The sequence below is a fragment of the Myotis daubentonii genome, chromosome 2 (assembly GCF_963259705.1).
Source record: "Myotis daubentonii chromosome 2, mMyoDau2.1, whole genome shotgun sequence".
NCBI classification, from domain to species: Eukaryota; Metazoa; Chordata; class Mammalia; order Chiroptera; family Vespertilionidae; genus Myotis; species Myotis daubentonii.
Window position 1 is genome coordinate 3,535,399 of NC_081841.1, and position 15,281 is coordinate 3,550,679.

The window sequence follows — 15,281 nt, forward strand, 5'->3', positions numbered from 1 at the left end:
TGCGGGCCTGGGGAGCATCACTCTCACCGCACGACAGGTCCTGTGACCTCAGTTGTGCCACAGCCACTCCAGCTCCTTTGAATTTGCAAAAGAGGGAAAAAGCCCTAGACAAGCTTCAAGTGGACAAAAACCAGATGCCTGTGGCGTCTCGTTCAGTGAGAACAGATGTTGGGCCCGGCCTCATTGCGGTGATGGATGGTGCACTCTCTGCAAACCTCCCCCGGGCTCAGGGCCACAAGCCAGCCTGCTGGGTGCGTGTGGGAGCCCCAGCGAGCGGCAGCCGGGGCTCGGCGCCGGAGCCAGGCAGGGCCAGGCTTTAGGAACCTGGCCGGGTGTTAACTACCAGCCAGGCCCATCGGCACTGGCCCTCAGGAGTAGGGGGACCCTGTTGGCAATACCTTTACCCAAGTCCACTCCCTGCAGTTTGCAAACGTCGCCCCGTCCACCATCATCGTGGTGAGTTCACCAGCAACCCCCGGAAAGGATGCCATTCTCCCATTTTACAGATGGGTAACGTGAGGCTCAGTGAAGCCCCAGCTGGAGGGTCTCAGAGCCGCACTGGAATTCAGGTCTCCTGTCTCAGGAGACCCCCCTGGGTGGGGAGAAGAGGTGGCTTCTGTCCGAGGAGACGAAGCAGCTCTGTCTCTTTCCCTCCGCAGAGACATGTGCCGTCAACAATGGAGGCTGCGACCGGACGTGCAAGGACACGGCCACAGGCGTGCGGTGCAGCTGCCCCGTGGGATTCACCCTGCAGCCCGACGGGAAAACGTGCAAAGGTCAGCCCGGAGCCGGCGGCAGTGCCCGCCTCCGCTCCTTGGCCACTGCAGGGCAGACGGAGCAGGGCCTGCAATGCCAGCCGGTGGGGTGGGCATGGGCCAGGAGGCTGAGCTGTCGTCTGCATGTCTGGGGAGGGGCTGAGCAGAGGGAGGCTCAGCACCCGCGCCCCCACGGCGTCCCAGGGAATGCTGGTTCCACCGCGCACCTCCAGGTTCCGGGGCACAAAAACAGGGTTCTCCTAGCAGAACTGGGCTGCACGTTGGGTGACAGGTGCCTTCCTGGCCTCGTGATTCGTGTGGTTCCCCAAGGGGTCGGGCTGGCGCGTTTCCTCGCCCCCACAGCTGTGACCGCGTGGCGCAGGGTCTGCTCGTCCTGGGATGGGATTGTCTGCTAGTCCCTGTTAAAAAGTAAGGACTCTGTGTCCTTGTCACTGGAGGAGTGAAGTTGGGCCGGGGGGGTCTCAGCTGAGGGTGCAAAGGACCTGTCTGCGGCTGGAGCAGGAGGAGCCGGGGGTCTGAGGACCCTGAGCTTGGAGGCACGCGGCCCCTGCTCAGCCCCACCTCCCGGAGGCAGGAAGTGCCGGCTCCCTCAGTCCCAGACGGGTTTTCTGGGCCCCTCCTGCGGGCAGGAGCTGGGGGACAGGGGACGAAGCAGTCTGTTCCTGAGGTCTTCTGTCGAGTGCAGAAGACAGATGTTCATGTTTCACAATCACGGGGATCAGTGTGAACCAGCCTGCTCGGGGCTGGACCGACAAGTCCAGCTTGGCGGAAGCTGGAGGCCAGGCGGAGGGGCCGGACCTGGGTGTGAGCAGGCGGAGGGCCAGGGAGAGGCGCGGTCGGGGCAGCACCTTCAAGGGCATGGGGCTGCCACGGGGCCTGGGCTTCCAGCCCCCAGAGGCAGGCAGTGCCCAGGTCTGGGGAGGGGCCGGGAGGCCAGATGGTGCAGGGCCTGTGGGCCAGGGAAGGGTTTGGCCCTTCATCCTTTGACCCTTGGTGAGGCCCCCAAAGCTACAGGGCAGGGGCAGCCGAGGCCAGGTTTTCCCTGGGGGAGGGTCCCGGGCCGTTGCTGGTCTCTGGGCAGCTGCCGCTGTCACCCAGGCTCCAGGGACACTGGCTCGGGCCCGGGGCGTGAAGGTGGAGAGTGGTCTGGACGCTGCCTGATGCATCAGGACTTGGGGGTCATGGACCAGCCTGGAATGCGGGATGAGGACTTGGGGGTCATGGGCCAGCCTAGTGTGTGGGATTAGGACTTGGGGGTCATAGACCAGCCTGGAATGCGGGATGAGGATTTGGGGGTCATGGACCAGCCTAGAGTGTGGGATGAGGACTTGGGGGTCATGGACCAGCCTGGAATGTGGGATGAGGACTTGGGGGTCATGGACCAGCCTAGAGTGTGGGATGAGGACTTGGGGGTCATGGACCAGCCTGGAGTGCGGGATGAGGATTTGGGGGTTATGGACCAGCCTGGAGTGTGGGATGAGGACTTGGGGGTCATGGACCAGCCTGGAATGCGGGATGAGGACTTGGGGGTCATGGACCAGCCTGGAATGCGGGATGAGGATTTGGGGGTCATGGACCAGCCTAGAGTGCGGGATGAGGACTTGGGGGTCATGGGCCAGCCTGGAATGCGGGATGAGGACTTGGGGGTCATGGACCAGCCTAGTGTGCGGGATTAGGACTTGGGGGTCATAGACCAGCCTGGAATGCGGGATGAGGACTTGGGGGTCATGGACCAGCCTAGAGTGCGGGATTAGGACTTGGGGGTCATGGACCAGCCTAGAGCGTGGGATGAGGACTTGGGGGTCATGGACTAGCCTGGAATGTGGGATGAGAACTTGGGGGTCATGGACCAGCCTGGAATGTGGGATGAGGACTTGGGGGTCATGGACCAGCCTGGAATGCGGGATGAGGACTTGGGGGTCATGGACCAGCCTGGAATGCGGGATGAGGACTTGGGGGTCATGGACCAGCCTGGAGTGCGGGATGAGGACTTGGGGGTCATGGACCAGCCTAGAGTGCGGGATGAGGACTTGGGGGTCATGGGCCAGCCTGGAATGCGGGATGAGGACTTGGGGGTCATGGACCAGCCTGGAATGCGGGATGAGGACTTGGGGGTCATGGACCAGCCTGGAGTGCGGGATGAGGACTTGGGGGTCATGGACCAGCCTAGAGTGCGGGATGAGGACTTGGGGGTCATGGACCAGCCTAGAGTGCGGGATGAGGACTTGGGGGTTGTGGACCAGCCTGGAATGCGGGATGAGGACACCCTACCGTCTTCATGGCAGGGACCCTGGACACCAAACGCTGACCCCAGACCCCAGGGTTTGGTGCTGTAGAGCCTTGGCTCACAGACGAGTCGCGGGGCTCCGCTCCTCAGGCAGCGTGTACATCCTGGTCTTGGCCGGGCCCGGAGGGCGTGTCAGAGGACCGGCCTCAAAGGGGCTGTGTCTTCCGGAACCAGAAAGGTCGTTGTCAAGCAAACGGCTGGAGGTCAGGTAGCAGAGGCCTCAGGAAATCCAGAGGGATCGCAAGGGCAGGTGGAGGCCGGGTGGAAAAGGGGGTTCTAAAGGCTTTGCCCCAGGCCCTCTCTTTGTTTCAAGAGAGTAGGCAGTGCCCAGGTCCGGTCTCAAGGCTGCACCCACTTGACCTTGGGAAGAATGTCCTGCTAGCGGGTCCTTCTGAGAGGAGGGCGTCTGGGGCCTCCACTTCTTGAGCTGGAGCCCGGGTTTCCTCAGGCACCAGCCACCCGTCCCAGCACCTTCCAGAACAGAGAACCCCACCCACCGCCTGTTCCTCTCCTCCCTCTCCTGCCTCTGCCCCTCCACCCAGCCCACTCCCCCAGCTCCTCCCTCTGCTCCCACCCGAAAGCCCTCACCCGCATGCCTCTGGGTGGCCAGGCTGTGTCCTCCCCCCCACACACAGTGCTGACCCTCAAACACTGACCATTAGAATGTTCCAGCAGATGGCTCGAGACCCCGCCCTCCTCTCAGCCCCCTAACTCCTTCATTTCCTCACTCATTCATCCATCCAGTGAGCACCCCTGGGCGTCACTGTGCCAGCCTGTGCCAGGCCCTGGGCTCCCGACGGGCCTGATACCCACCCCCCGGCCCCTGTGCTTGAGGCCCTTCCGTAGCCCTGAGGGCAGGCCCAGTGACAAGGGAGCAGCTGAGAGAAGGTCAGAGAAGGCTTCCGGGGGCAGTGTTCCCAGGGGCAGGCTGGGTGGGGGCTGCCCAGACAGGAGCCAGGGGGCAGAGAGAGCAGGCAAGGGGGCCGGGCCCGGCCTGCAACGGGACTGGCCTTTCCTCTGGGAAAGCGGGAGGCCACAGAAGACCCGTGGACAGGAAGGGGACTCTGGCCGCCTGGCGAGGGCTGGTGGGAGCACAGTGGAGAAGGAGGGGAGTCTAGAGGGGCAGGAAGTGAGAAGAGGAGCTGAGGAGCCATCTGTGCCCAGGGCTCCCACAACGTGTCACGGCTGCAGCTGGGGGTTGCTTCCCAGGTGGTGACCCCAGCAGCCTGCTGCACCGGCCTGGCCTGAGCAAACATGCCTCCTGCCGCCTGTCTGGTTGCTATGACAGCCCTTAGCCGACAGGTCCAGATGGGGAGGGATGGCACCGCGGCTGCAGAGGCCTGAGGCGCCCCTGAAGAGGCAGTCCCAGTCCCACGTGCAGGGCCCGTCTCACCAGCGACACTGGGAGGCCGAGGCCCGGGGAGGTGCCTTTCCCTGCCCGGGTCACACAGCCGGCTGGGCAGGGCTGAGGCGGGCCTTCGCTCTGCGAGAAGCTTCCAGTTAGAGATCCCCATCTTCCCATAATCCCCAGGGGAGGCCACAGTGGCGATGCCGGGGCCTCTGCCTGGGCCGGCCTCGCAACTTCTCGTCTGTTCTCGAGGGCATGGGGAAAGCGAGGGCAGCACGGCTCGGGGCAGGATGGGACCAGTCTCCTGCCGGGGACTCGGGCACCTGGCGCAGAGGGACCTTGCTCCCAGGGAGGTGCCCGTGGCACGGGACGGGGGCGTGCGGCCTCGGCTCCGGTCAGGCCCAGGGGGCGCCGCAACCTGAGTGGGCAGCCCTGCTGAGAGGGGCCAGCGGCCCAGGCGGAGCGTCCTTTCCGTGCTGCTTCCTGTGTGCCCGTCCTGGCGGTCAGCTCTTCCTTCTCTAACTACCTGCCGGGTCCTGTCCGGAGGGGTGACCGCCTGGGGGCTGAGGGCCGGCCCACAGGGAGCACGGCAGGGGCAGGGTCTCCTGACCGTCTGGCAGCTGGCCAGAGCCTCGCAAAGCGGGCGGGGCAGGGAGCTCAGGCCGCGTGGGAGGGAGACGGCTGCCGTCACCGCAGGTGCCAGCGGGAGCCTCCTCCGCGGGACGCTCGGGGACGGGCTGGGCGGTGAGGCGTGGGGGCGGGGGCGGGCAGGGACCTTCAGGGTGCAGCCACGCGCGTCAAGTGCTGAGTGAAGAACGGCTCAGACCAACAGGCCGGCGTCGGGGTGGGCAAGCAGGAAGAGGCAGACTGAGCGTCAGGCCCAGGACCACAGGCTGCGCTGCCGCCTGCAGCGCCTCCACCAGCGGGCACTGCGAGTCCACTGGGCGCTGACCCTTGTCACTCTCTTACCCTCGAGGTGCTTCGGACCCTGGTCTCACAGACCGAGAGTCAAGGTCACGGCCGTGGGAAGGCAGCCGCCTCCCCCAGGCCTCACTGCCCTGCAGCTGCCCTCTCAGGTGGTGAGAGGACACAGGGCCCTCCGCCTCCCGTTGTCTTGCCCGACAGCACCCGATGCCACGTCCAGGGGGAAGTGGTGTAACCATCCTCCGGACCCACTGCTGAGCTGGGACCCCCATCCTTATGTCCAGTGGAGAAACTGAGGCCAGCCCTGGGCAGTGGGCACAGCAGTCAGGGAAGGGCGGTGCTGGGCCGTCACCCCCCCTTGCAGCCCATTCTCCTCGCCCCGCGCTTGGCTCCACAGACATCAACGAGTGCCTGGCCAACAACGGGGGCTGCGACCACTCCTGCCGCAACACCGTGGGCAGCTTCGAGTGCGGCTGCCGCAAGGGCTACAAGCTGCTGACCGACGAGCGGACGTGCCAAGGTGAGCCTTCTCGGTGCCAGGACATGCCGTCCACCCGGCCCCTTCCCCTCCCGCTGTCCCGGCTCTGGGAGAGGAGGCGAGTGTGGGGTGGGGTGGTCCACCTGCCGGCTGTCCCGGCTCTGGGAGAAACAGGTTGAGTGTTGGGGTCCTTAGCATGTGCGTCTGCCCTCCCCGCCTCCCTGTCCTTTATGACTCCAGGGCCCAGGGAGAGAGCAGCAGGGGTCCCAGGGGGCGCAGCCCGTGGGTAGCAGAGATCATCAGCGGTGGAGTGCTGCCACCTGGTGGGAGCAACAGCACATTGCAGGTGCTCTCCGATGTCCTTTATAGGGTCCCGGCACCTGCGGGAGCAGGGTAATGGGAGGAGAAATCTGGGCGCGGGATAAGTCCAGCCGACATCCCGATTCAGAAGGAGCCCAGGGCGTGAGCAGTGGGGAGAGTGGTCGGAGGGCTTCCTGAGGTGGGGCGCGGGTGAAATGCTTGAAAAAGAGGCATTTTCCAGGGGGAGCCGGGGAGGTAAACCCGCCCAGGAAGTGGCACTGCTGGGCTGAGGGAGCTCTGTGTGGCTGGATGAGGCCACTGAGAATCAGGGTGCCCTGGGGGCCAGCTTTGGGAGGGGTTGCTGAGGGCCGGGCCAGGGAAGCCTGTCACAATTACTGTTACGGTCTAGTCATTTCGTGTCCACGGGGTTCCAGTAGCTGCAGCCACGCATGGCCGAGTCTGGCTGTGGGGCTTGCAGCTTCTGCCTGTGATTGCCACTCAGCCTGGCTCCGGGGGAGCTCGAGGCCCTGAGGGGTGAGGGAGGGCCCAGGGCCAGCCCATCCAGGGGCTCAGCACAACCCAGGGCCAGGCTTCCTCTCAGGGCACAAGGGTGCGCTGGGAGCTCAGCATCTGTCCAGGCCCCAATCACGGCCCCTCTGCACTCGATTTTGTTTCTCCCTCTGCCTTGTGGGGGGCTGAAGGGGGCCCCTGACTTTGCATCCCCAGCTGCCCTGTGAGAGAGGCGGGCAGCTGCCAAGGTGGAAAAGGAGGCGGCCACGTGTCTGCTTCTGGTCTCTGGCCGTGTCTTCTCCAGCCTCTTCCAGACTCATCTCTAAGGCCTGGGGCTCTGGCCATGCCCCACCCCTGCCCCCGCACTACCCAGGGCTCCCCAGCTCCAGCAGGGAGGAGTCTAAGCACCTTTGCTTGGCACTCAGGGCCCCGGGGATGGGGATCCCAGACACCTCCCCAGCCCCCCTGAGCTTCTCACAATCCCTGGGCGCCCTGTGCTGCCACCTCCCGCCTTTGCCTGCAGCTCCCTCCCCCACCCTAACTCCTTCATTGCAAACTAGCTCAGGGCCACGGTATCAGCTCTCCCCAGACCCCCACCCAGAAGGGATCACGGCCTCCTTTGAGTGCCCACAGCACGTTATTGCAAACACACACATATTCTGAACATGCGTGCAGTCACGTGAGCTAACGTGCTCAGAGAGTGAGCTCCCTCTGCAGTGCCCATGGAGAAGCAGGCGCCACCACCTGTGCCCAGGAGCCGTTCTCCGAATTCTCGGCAGCTCAGACCTGTCTCCTGTGGGCATGTGGCTTATTCCATCGCCAGCAGCAGCACTCTTCCTTTTCACCCCGGCTGCCAGGAACCTCAGAGTCAGGTTTCACATGCTGCCCAGGCCACCTTACTCCCCTCATGGGCAGCATATCCCCCCTGCTCCTGTCTGTCTGCTGTTTCCCTTATTTCCTGAAGAGGCATGTGGGGTGATGGGAAAACATACTTTGGTCAGCAACCAGGAGGCCTGGCTTCATGCCCCAGTTCAGCTGCCTCCTTAGCCCCTGTCAGTTTCCTGCAGGGGTGGGTTAAAGACCAATCCGGCTGGTGTGGCTCAGTGATTGAGCATTGCCCTACGAACCAGGAGGTCACAGTTCGATTCCCAGTCAGGCACAGGCCCGGGTTGTGGGCTCAATCCCCACTGGGGGGCGTGCAGGAGGCAGCCGGTCAATGATTCTCTCTTGTTGAGATTTCTCTCTCTCTCTCTCTCCCTTCCTCTCTGAAATGAATAAAAAATATATTTAAAAAATTAAAAACCAATCCTAATCACAGTTAACTGTGGGGTATTAAAATGGCAGAAATTCATAACAACCCTTCCATTCAAGATATTCCCACCTTGCCCACCTCCAGAGAAGACACGAGGTGGCTCCTGGAAGCACAGGGAGTGAGACAAAGGAAAGCCAGGCAGCGACAGGAAGCCGGTGGGCTGTACACTGAGCCGGGCCCAGGGGCAGGCGTGCCCCTCCACCCGCCTGACACGCCTCCCCAAACTCTCTCCCTGTGGCCACGCAGACGTTGACGAGTGCTCCTTCGCGCGGACCTGCGACCACATCTGTGTCAACTCCCCAGGCAGCTTCCAGTGTGTGTGCCACCGCGGCTACACGCTCTACGGGACGACCCACTGCGGAGGTCTGCAGCCCGCCCTCCAAGGCCACCTCCCCCCGAGGCACGCGCCAGCCGCACGGCCCCCTGCACCGCACCCCACGCCCTCACCCTCACCCTGATGAGCCTGGGGGGCTAAGGGAGGCTGGGGACTGGTGGGCAGAGGGGCTCAGCCAAAGGAGGGGCAGCAAGTACCCACTGGGTGCTAAGCCTTGGCCAGGTTGTGGGCATAGACCTGGAAACAGCTACAGGGAACTCCCGTCTGGAAGAGGGTGGTCGCCACAGAGAATCCAATAGGCAGTTCATTCAGTGGGAGACGTGGCAACAGAGAAGGGCAGAGCAGGGAGGCGGTGAGGGATCCTGAAGGAGGAGCGGTTGGGTCAAGATGAGGGGGAGCCTGTCAGAGGGGTCAGCATGTGCAAAGGCCCTGAGGCAGAGTGACCCAGAGGCAGCCAGGGAGGCCAGAGCCCCGTGAGCATGGCGGGAGGTGCAGGTGGGATACGGGGCTTCATGAGCCCGGAGGGGACTTGGGCTCTATTCCCTGTGAGAAGAGAAACCCCTGGAAGCTTTACTCAGGCCTGGGACATGGCCAAGTTCATGTACCAAGACTGCTCTGGCTGCCATGTGTTTAGGAGAGCGGAACCCGGGCACCAGTGTGGAGACGGCTCCAGACATGGGAGCCAGAGCTGCCGGAGCTCGGGCAGGGCGGGAGGGGCGCAGAGGAGGCACAGACTTGGGACTGGCAGGTGTATGCACACGGGCCCCTGTGGTCCCGGGTGTCTCTTCCCTCCCTGTGCCTGGGGCAGCCGTGAGGGCCCGCTGGCTGGGGCGGGGAAGTGATCGGGCACAGCTGGTGCTGGGGGTGGCACCTGGGGTAGGCTGCAGGGACTCCCCAAAACCTGGGCACCAGCTTCCCTGGGCCGGCCGTTCCCCAAATGTGGGCGGCCGGAGTGCGCAGTCGTGCACCCCAGTGTGAGTGCAGTCTACAGTCTAGCCCTCCCCCATGACGGGAGCTTTTGGCCTTGGCGGTCCGAGGAGGAAAGGCTCAGAGGTGACTTCTTTCCGCCGGTGCCCGTGGGACAGGAGGCGGGGCTAGGAAGGGCCTGTCCCACATCCCACAGTGAGAGGAGGCCGCAAGGTCCCTGGGCCAGTGCTCCTCCTGCCCCACAGACCTGATGGGAACTTTAATTTTGTGCCACTGTTCTGCCCGGCCCCCGCCTGGGCTGGAGGGGTGTGTCGGTGTGTGGGGGAGTCTTGTGTGTGCTCACGTGTGTGTGTTCACGTGTGTGTGCATGCTTGGATGTGTGATGTGTGCAGCCCCGTGTCTGTGCACAGTGACAGTGTCAGGCTAGGGTCAGGGGATTCCCAGCCCTCCTGCCCTGAGGGCGTGGCCTGGGCTGGCCAGTCCTGCCCCTCCTGCCCTTACCCTCCTGCCCTCCCCCCGCCTGTGCTGCAGACGTGGACGAGTGCAGCATGAGCAACGGGAGCTGCGACCAGGGCTGCGTCAACACCAAGGGCAGCTTCGAGTGCGTCTGCCCCCCAGGGAGGCGACTCCACTGGAACCGGAAGGACTGCGTGGGTGAGTGCCCCCGGGCAGGTGCCCTGGGGTGGGCATCACTGGGACCCACCCCTCTGTTCCGTGCCTGGTGGGCAGGGAGGGGCAGTGGCTTCTGCAGGCGGGTGATCTAGGCGGGTGCTGGGCAGGTGCCTCTGCTGCTGGCCCCTGGCTGACGAGAATGAGTCCTACAGAAGTGAGGGGGCACGGTGGTGGGGCGCCTAGGGGTCAACGGAGCACAGACAGCCGGGGGGGTGGGGCCCTGGGCTCAGCATGTGCAGCACAGCATGTGCAGCGGGCTCAGCATGTGCAGCACAGCATGTGCAGCGGGCCTAGCATGTACAGCACAGCATGTGCAGTGGGCTCAGCATGTGCAGCGGGCACAGCATGTGCAGTGGGCTCAGCACAGCATGTGCAGTGGGCTCAGCACGTACAGCACAACAGGTGCAGCGGGCTCAGCATGTACAGCACAGCAGGTGCAGCGGGCTCAGCATGTACAGCACAGCAGGTGCAGCGGGGCTCAGCATGTATAGCACAGCACGTGCAGCGGGCTCAGCATGTATAGCACAGCACGTGCAGCGGGCTCAGCATGTACAGCACAGCAGGTGCAGCGGGCTCAGCATGTACAGCACAGCAGGTGCAGCGGGCTCAGCATGTATAGCACAGCACGTGCAGCGGGCTCAGCACGTGCGGCACAGCAGGTGCAGCGGGCTCAGCACGTGCGGCACAGCATGTGCAGCGGGCTCAGCACGTGCGGCACAGCGGGCTCAGCACGTGCGGCGCAGCAGGTGCAGCGGGCTCAGCACATACGGCACAGCATGTGCAGTGGGCTCAGCACGTGCAGCACAGCAGGTGCAGTGGGCTCAGCATGTACAGCACAGCAGGTGCAGTGGGCTCAGCATGTACAGCACAGCATGTGCAGTGGGCTCAGCATGTATAGCACAGCATGTGCAGTGGGCTCAGGAGGAGCTGGAGGTTCGGAGGGAGTGGAGGCCCTTGCTCCCCCTTGTCCTGCCAAGGAAGCTGGTGGGGGTGGGGGTTCCGGGTGCAGCAGCAGCAGAGCCTGGATGGGGAGCACAGGGGAGCATCCGGGTCTCTTCAGACCCACCCCTGCCCAGACTGCCAGCCCCTCAGCGTGAGGCAGGCCTCCTAGAACGAGGGATCCCCGCCCTCTGCTGGTGCTTGGGGTCTGGACAGTCCCCCACACTCAGACTGAAGGGTCCCAGGTTCAATTCCGGTCAAGGGCACATGCCTTGATTGTGGGCTCGATCCCCAGTAGGGGTCGTGCAGGAGGCAGCCAATCAATGATTCTCTCTCATCGTTGCTGTTTCTCTCGCTCTCCTCCCTTTCTCTCTGAAATCAATAAAAATATACATAAATATAAATAAAAATAAAGAGTGCCCTAGCTGGTTTGGCTCAGTGGATAGGGTGTCGGCCTGTGGACCAAAGGGTCCTGGATTCAATTCCAGTCAAGGGCACGTACCTTGGTTGCAGGCTCCTCCCCAGCCTGGGGATTCCTGGTCGGGGCTTGTGCAGAAGGCAACCAATCACTGTGTTTCTCTCACGTCGATGTTTCTCTCTGTCTTTCCCTCTCTCTTCCACTCTCCCTAAAAAAATCAATGGAAAAATATCCTTGGGCGAGTATTAACAAAATAAATACATAAATAAACAAACAAGTTAAATGCTTTAAAAAATAATAAAGTGTGTGAGTCGATGGTTTTCAGTACAGTCACAGCTGTGCAACCCCTGTCAGTTCTAGAGCGTTTTCATTCCAAAAAGAAACCCAGCCCATAGCTGTCACTCCCCATCTCCCTCCCGCCCAGGCCCAGGCGGCCGTCAGTGTCTGCAGGGCTCGCTGACGTCGGAGCACTGCCAGGGCCTCGGTCCTTTTTTCTTTTTTTCTTTTTTTTTGAATCCTCCCTCAAGGAGTGAGGATATTTTTTCCATTGATATTTTTCAGAGAGGAAGGGAGCGGGGAGGGGAAGAGACAGAGGAAAACATCAATGTGGAAGAGACCCATCCATTGGTCGTCCACTTGGGACCCAACCAGGAACAGGGATTGAACCTGCCACCCAAACACACGCCCTTGGCAGGGAACAAGCCTGAGAGCCTCCAGTCCCCATGGCTAACGACAGCCGTGCGGCCAAGGCCCTCATTCCCTGCGCTGCCGAACGCTGTCCCAGCGGACGCTGGCCGCGCTGTGTATCCGTCAGCGGTGCACGGTGCGCTGTTCCGTCGGGGCGTTCTGGCCTTCGCTGCAGGGTCTGTGGGAACACGTTTCCGTTTTCTTGGGTAGATACCTGGGGATGGAACTGCTGGCCACATGGTCCTGTGTTTAGCTTTGAGGACCTGCCAGGCTATTTTTTTTAAAATATATTTTTATTGATTTCAGAGAGAGGAAGGGAGAGGGAGAGAGAGAGAGAAGCATCCATGATGGGAGAGAATCATTGATCGGCTGCCTCCTGCACGCCCACTAGGGCTCGAGCCTGAATCCTGGGCCTGTGGACTCTGCCATCTCCCAGCCCCTTCCCACCGAGACGGTCTGGCCCTGCGACAGGTGAGGGGGAGTCCCCCTCAGAAAGCCCCCTCCGTGGCCCCTCACGCCTCTCTTGTCTTCTTTCTCAGACACAGGCAGGTGCCTTTCTCCGGCCAAGGCCTTCCCCCGGGCCCAGCTGTGGTGCAGCAAGACGGGCGGGGTGGAGAGCTGCTCCCTCACCTGCCCGGCCCACACGCACTTTGTGCCAGGTAACCCAGGCTGTCCCGGGATGGGCTGGGTGGGGGCTCCTTCCCCGGGTCCAGCCCCCGCTCCTGCTGCTCCCCAGGAAGGAGCCTGAGGGGGGTGAGGCCCAGCCCTGCTCACGGAGTGGCCCTGGGCAGCTGCCTGGGTCTCCTCGGGCCACGGTGTCCCTCCGCTCCGCGGACCCTGTAGTCTCATCGCAGGAAGGAATTGACACAGGCTAGGCCCTGACCTTCATCTCGTTCCCTTGCCCCTCGGGGGCCCGGGCGACCTGGGGCGCTGGAAGAGAGTACCGGGTGCACCTCACCACCCACCTCTCCGCAGACTCAGAAAACAGCTACAGTCTGAGCTGCGGGGCCCCCAGCCTCCAGGGCAGGACGCCGCAGAAGCGCAACGGTACCAGCTCCGGCACCGGGCCCAGCTGCGCAGGTAGCCCTGGCCTGGCCATGCGCCCCCCCCCCCCCGGGTGCTCCATGGTAGGGGGTGAGGGGTGGGCACGGCCCAGAGGGGAGCTTCCTGGGTGTTGGCAGCCAGCAGGCCGCCGGCTGGGACCACGGGAGGACTCCTCTGACCCCGAGGCTCCTGGGCCCCAGCACGGAGCGGCTCATCGACCCTGAGGTGTGGGTTTCAGGGGCGCGAGTTCCACCCGCTGGGGCCATTGAGTTCTAAAGCCCCTGAGTCAGCGCTGCCAGGGAAGACCCTGCCCCCAAGTGCCAGCGTGGCCCAGGCCGCTGCCACCCGGCAGGAGAGGCCGTGTCCCACGCCTGGACCGTCCAGGACGCGGACTCAGTGGCATGGCCCTTGCGTGTGTCTAACCCACGACGTGACTCTCAGCACCTGGACTGCTGCTGCCTTAGTCCAGGGGCTCTGGTCTGCTCCTCCAAGGAAGCAGCGGTCGGGCATCTGAGACCTCCACCCTCCCTCCCCGCTGCCCTCTCTCCCCTCCCGCTCCCCTGAACACCCAGGCCACGTGAGCTGGCTCTGGGGTTGGGGTTGGGGTGCGGGCCTTCCTTCCTCCACACAAGATTCTGGCTGGAAGGCCCTGGCTCCAGCCTGCCCCCACCACCCACACTTGCCCTTTCTCAGGCCTCACAGGGAGAGCAGGGAGGCAGCGGAGGGCCCCCTCCGCCCTGGCAGCCCCTCACACCCAGGCACTCCCTCTGCAGCCCCGGCCCCACCACCTCCTGCCCACAGGAGAGGCCACCACCTGGGGGACTTTGGTTTCCCCAGGTGCCCCCGCCACCCCCATCAGGCAGAAGGCGCGCTTCAAGATCCGAGATGCCAAGTGCCACCTCCGGCCCCGCAGCCGGGAGCCAGTCAAGGAGGCCCCAAGGCAGCTGCTGCTGGGTGAGTGGGCCGCCCGGTACCAGCCCACACAGGGCGGGGTTCCCGTGCCTGGGAGCCAGGGCCCAGCAGGGCGGGGGCTGCTGAAAGCTACCCCTTGGCCCCTCAGCCCAGCGGCCACACCTGTGCACTGTAGACCACAATGGGGGTCCCTGGGAAGGTGGCCAGCAGGAAGTGGGACCGTCATCGCTGCCTCCCCGGGGGTCAGTGAGCCCCCAGAGCAAGGGCTTTCTGCCTGGCTGTCCAGTGGCAGGAATCAGGGGGCTCGCTCAGCAGTGCGTTCCTCAGTGAGGGCGGCCCAGGAGGAGGTCCGGCGGGGCTAGCGGGGGAAGCCTGGTGAGAGGGACCAGGAGGGAGGCAGCTCTGCTCTGCCTCCATGAAGATCGCCGAGCCCCCCAGGCTTGCTCCCCGCCCTGAGCGGAGCCTCTGGTGCAGCTGCCCAGGGATGTGCCGGAGGCGCCTCCGGGGATGGGCTCCGAGGGCCAGCAGAGCCGGCTCAGCCACCAGCCCCTCTGGCACCTAGAGCCAGCCCTGGCCTCCGGCCTCAGCTCCCCGAGTGCACCTGGGACCATGAGGCCATTGTGTGCACGGCTGGGTAGGACCTGCTCCCTGCCTGTGCCACTTGGCCACAGCGGCCCCTGCCTTGTCCAGAAAACAGCCACGTGACCTTTGTGACCCTCAAGTGTGACTCCTCCAAGAAGAGGCGCCGTGGCCGGAAGTCCCCATCCAAGGAGGTGACCCACATCACAGCAGAGTTCGAGGTGGAGACAAAGGAAGAGGTCTCAGGTGGGTGAGGGGTCCCCCGGGGGCTGTGGAGGGCGTCGGGCAGGCCCACACACTGGGGGGTGGCAAGATCTGTGGGCATGGCGCTGTTTCCCAGCCCAGCCACGGCTGCTGGAGGTCGAGGCCAGCCTGGCAAGCGAGGACTGGCAGAGAACTGCCCGAGCCAGGATGGCAGAGGAGGCCCAGGGCCATGAGAGGAGCAGGGCTCAGGCTCAGGGCCCAGGGACAGCCACAGGCCTGGAGGGCTAACCCGCAGCCTTCCCAGAACAGACCAGCCAAAGGCCTGTCTTCCCGGGCTCCCAGGGGCTGGTGGTAATTCTGGCTCATGTTTCGTACCAACACCTTCCTCTTGGCTGTGAGTGAGTGGTGAGCGGTGAGAGGAGTTGAGATCTGTCAGCACATGTGGCTGTGTGTGCCCAGCCCCTGGACACTGGAATGTGGGGACCAGACCAGGGCCCCCCCACTGGTGGCACTTCCAGCCTCAGGGAGGCAGATGTGCGCACAGACTGCCCCGTGCTGGGAGACGCGAGGTGGAGGGGCATGAGAACCAACGGGCACCTGAAGTCTACCCCTGGGCGGGCCCCAGGAAGT

General features: G+C 63.9%; 1 protein-coding gene across 5 annotated transcripts in view; it reads left to right on the forward strand.

Annotated features, from left to right (window-relative positions):
• The window catches only part of SCUBE1 (signal peptide, CUB domain and EGF like domain containing 1), a 96,007-nt gene that overhangs the window by 71,525 nt on the left and 9,201 nt on the right, over positions 1 to 15,281 (forward strand). For 3 of the 5 annotated variants that reach the window (XM_059681420.1, XM_059681418.1, XM_059681421.1), the window contains 8 exons: positions 660 to 776; positions 5,733 to 5,855; positions 8,182 to 8,298; positions 9,728 to 9,850; positions 12,452 to 12,571; positions 12,888 to 12,992; positions 13,758 to 13,910; positions 14,559 to 14,693. In XM_059681420.1, coding sequence (XP_059537403.1) covers positions 660 to 776; positions 5,733 to 5,855; positions 8,182 to 8,298; positions 9,728 to 9,850; positions 12,452 to 12,571; positions 12,888 to 12,992; positions 13,758 to 13,910; positions 14,559 to 14,693 — 993 coding nt within the window. The remainder of the gene's footprint in view (positions 1 to 659; positions 777 to 5,732; positions 5,856 to 8,181; positions 8,299 to 9,727; positions 9,851 to 12,451; positions 12,572 to 12,887; positions 12,993 to 13,757; positions 13,911 to 14,558; positions 14,694 to 15,281) is intronic. The other 2 variants (XM_059681419.1, XM_059681422.1) reach the window with 1 other exon arrangement.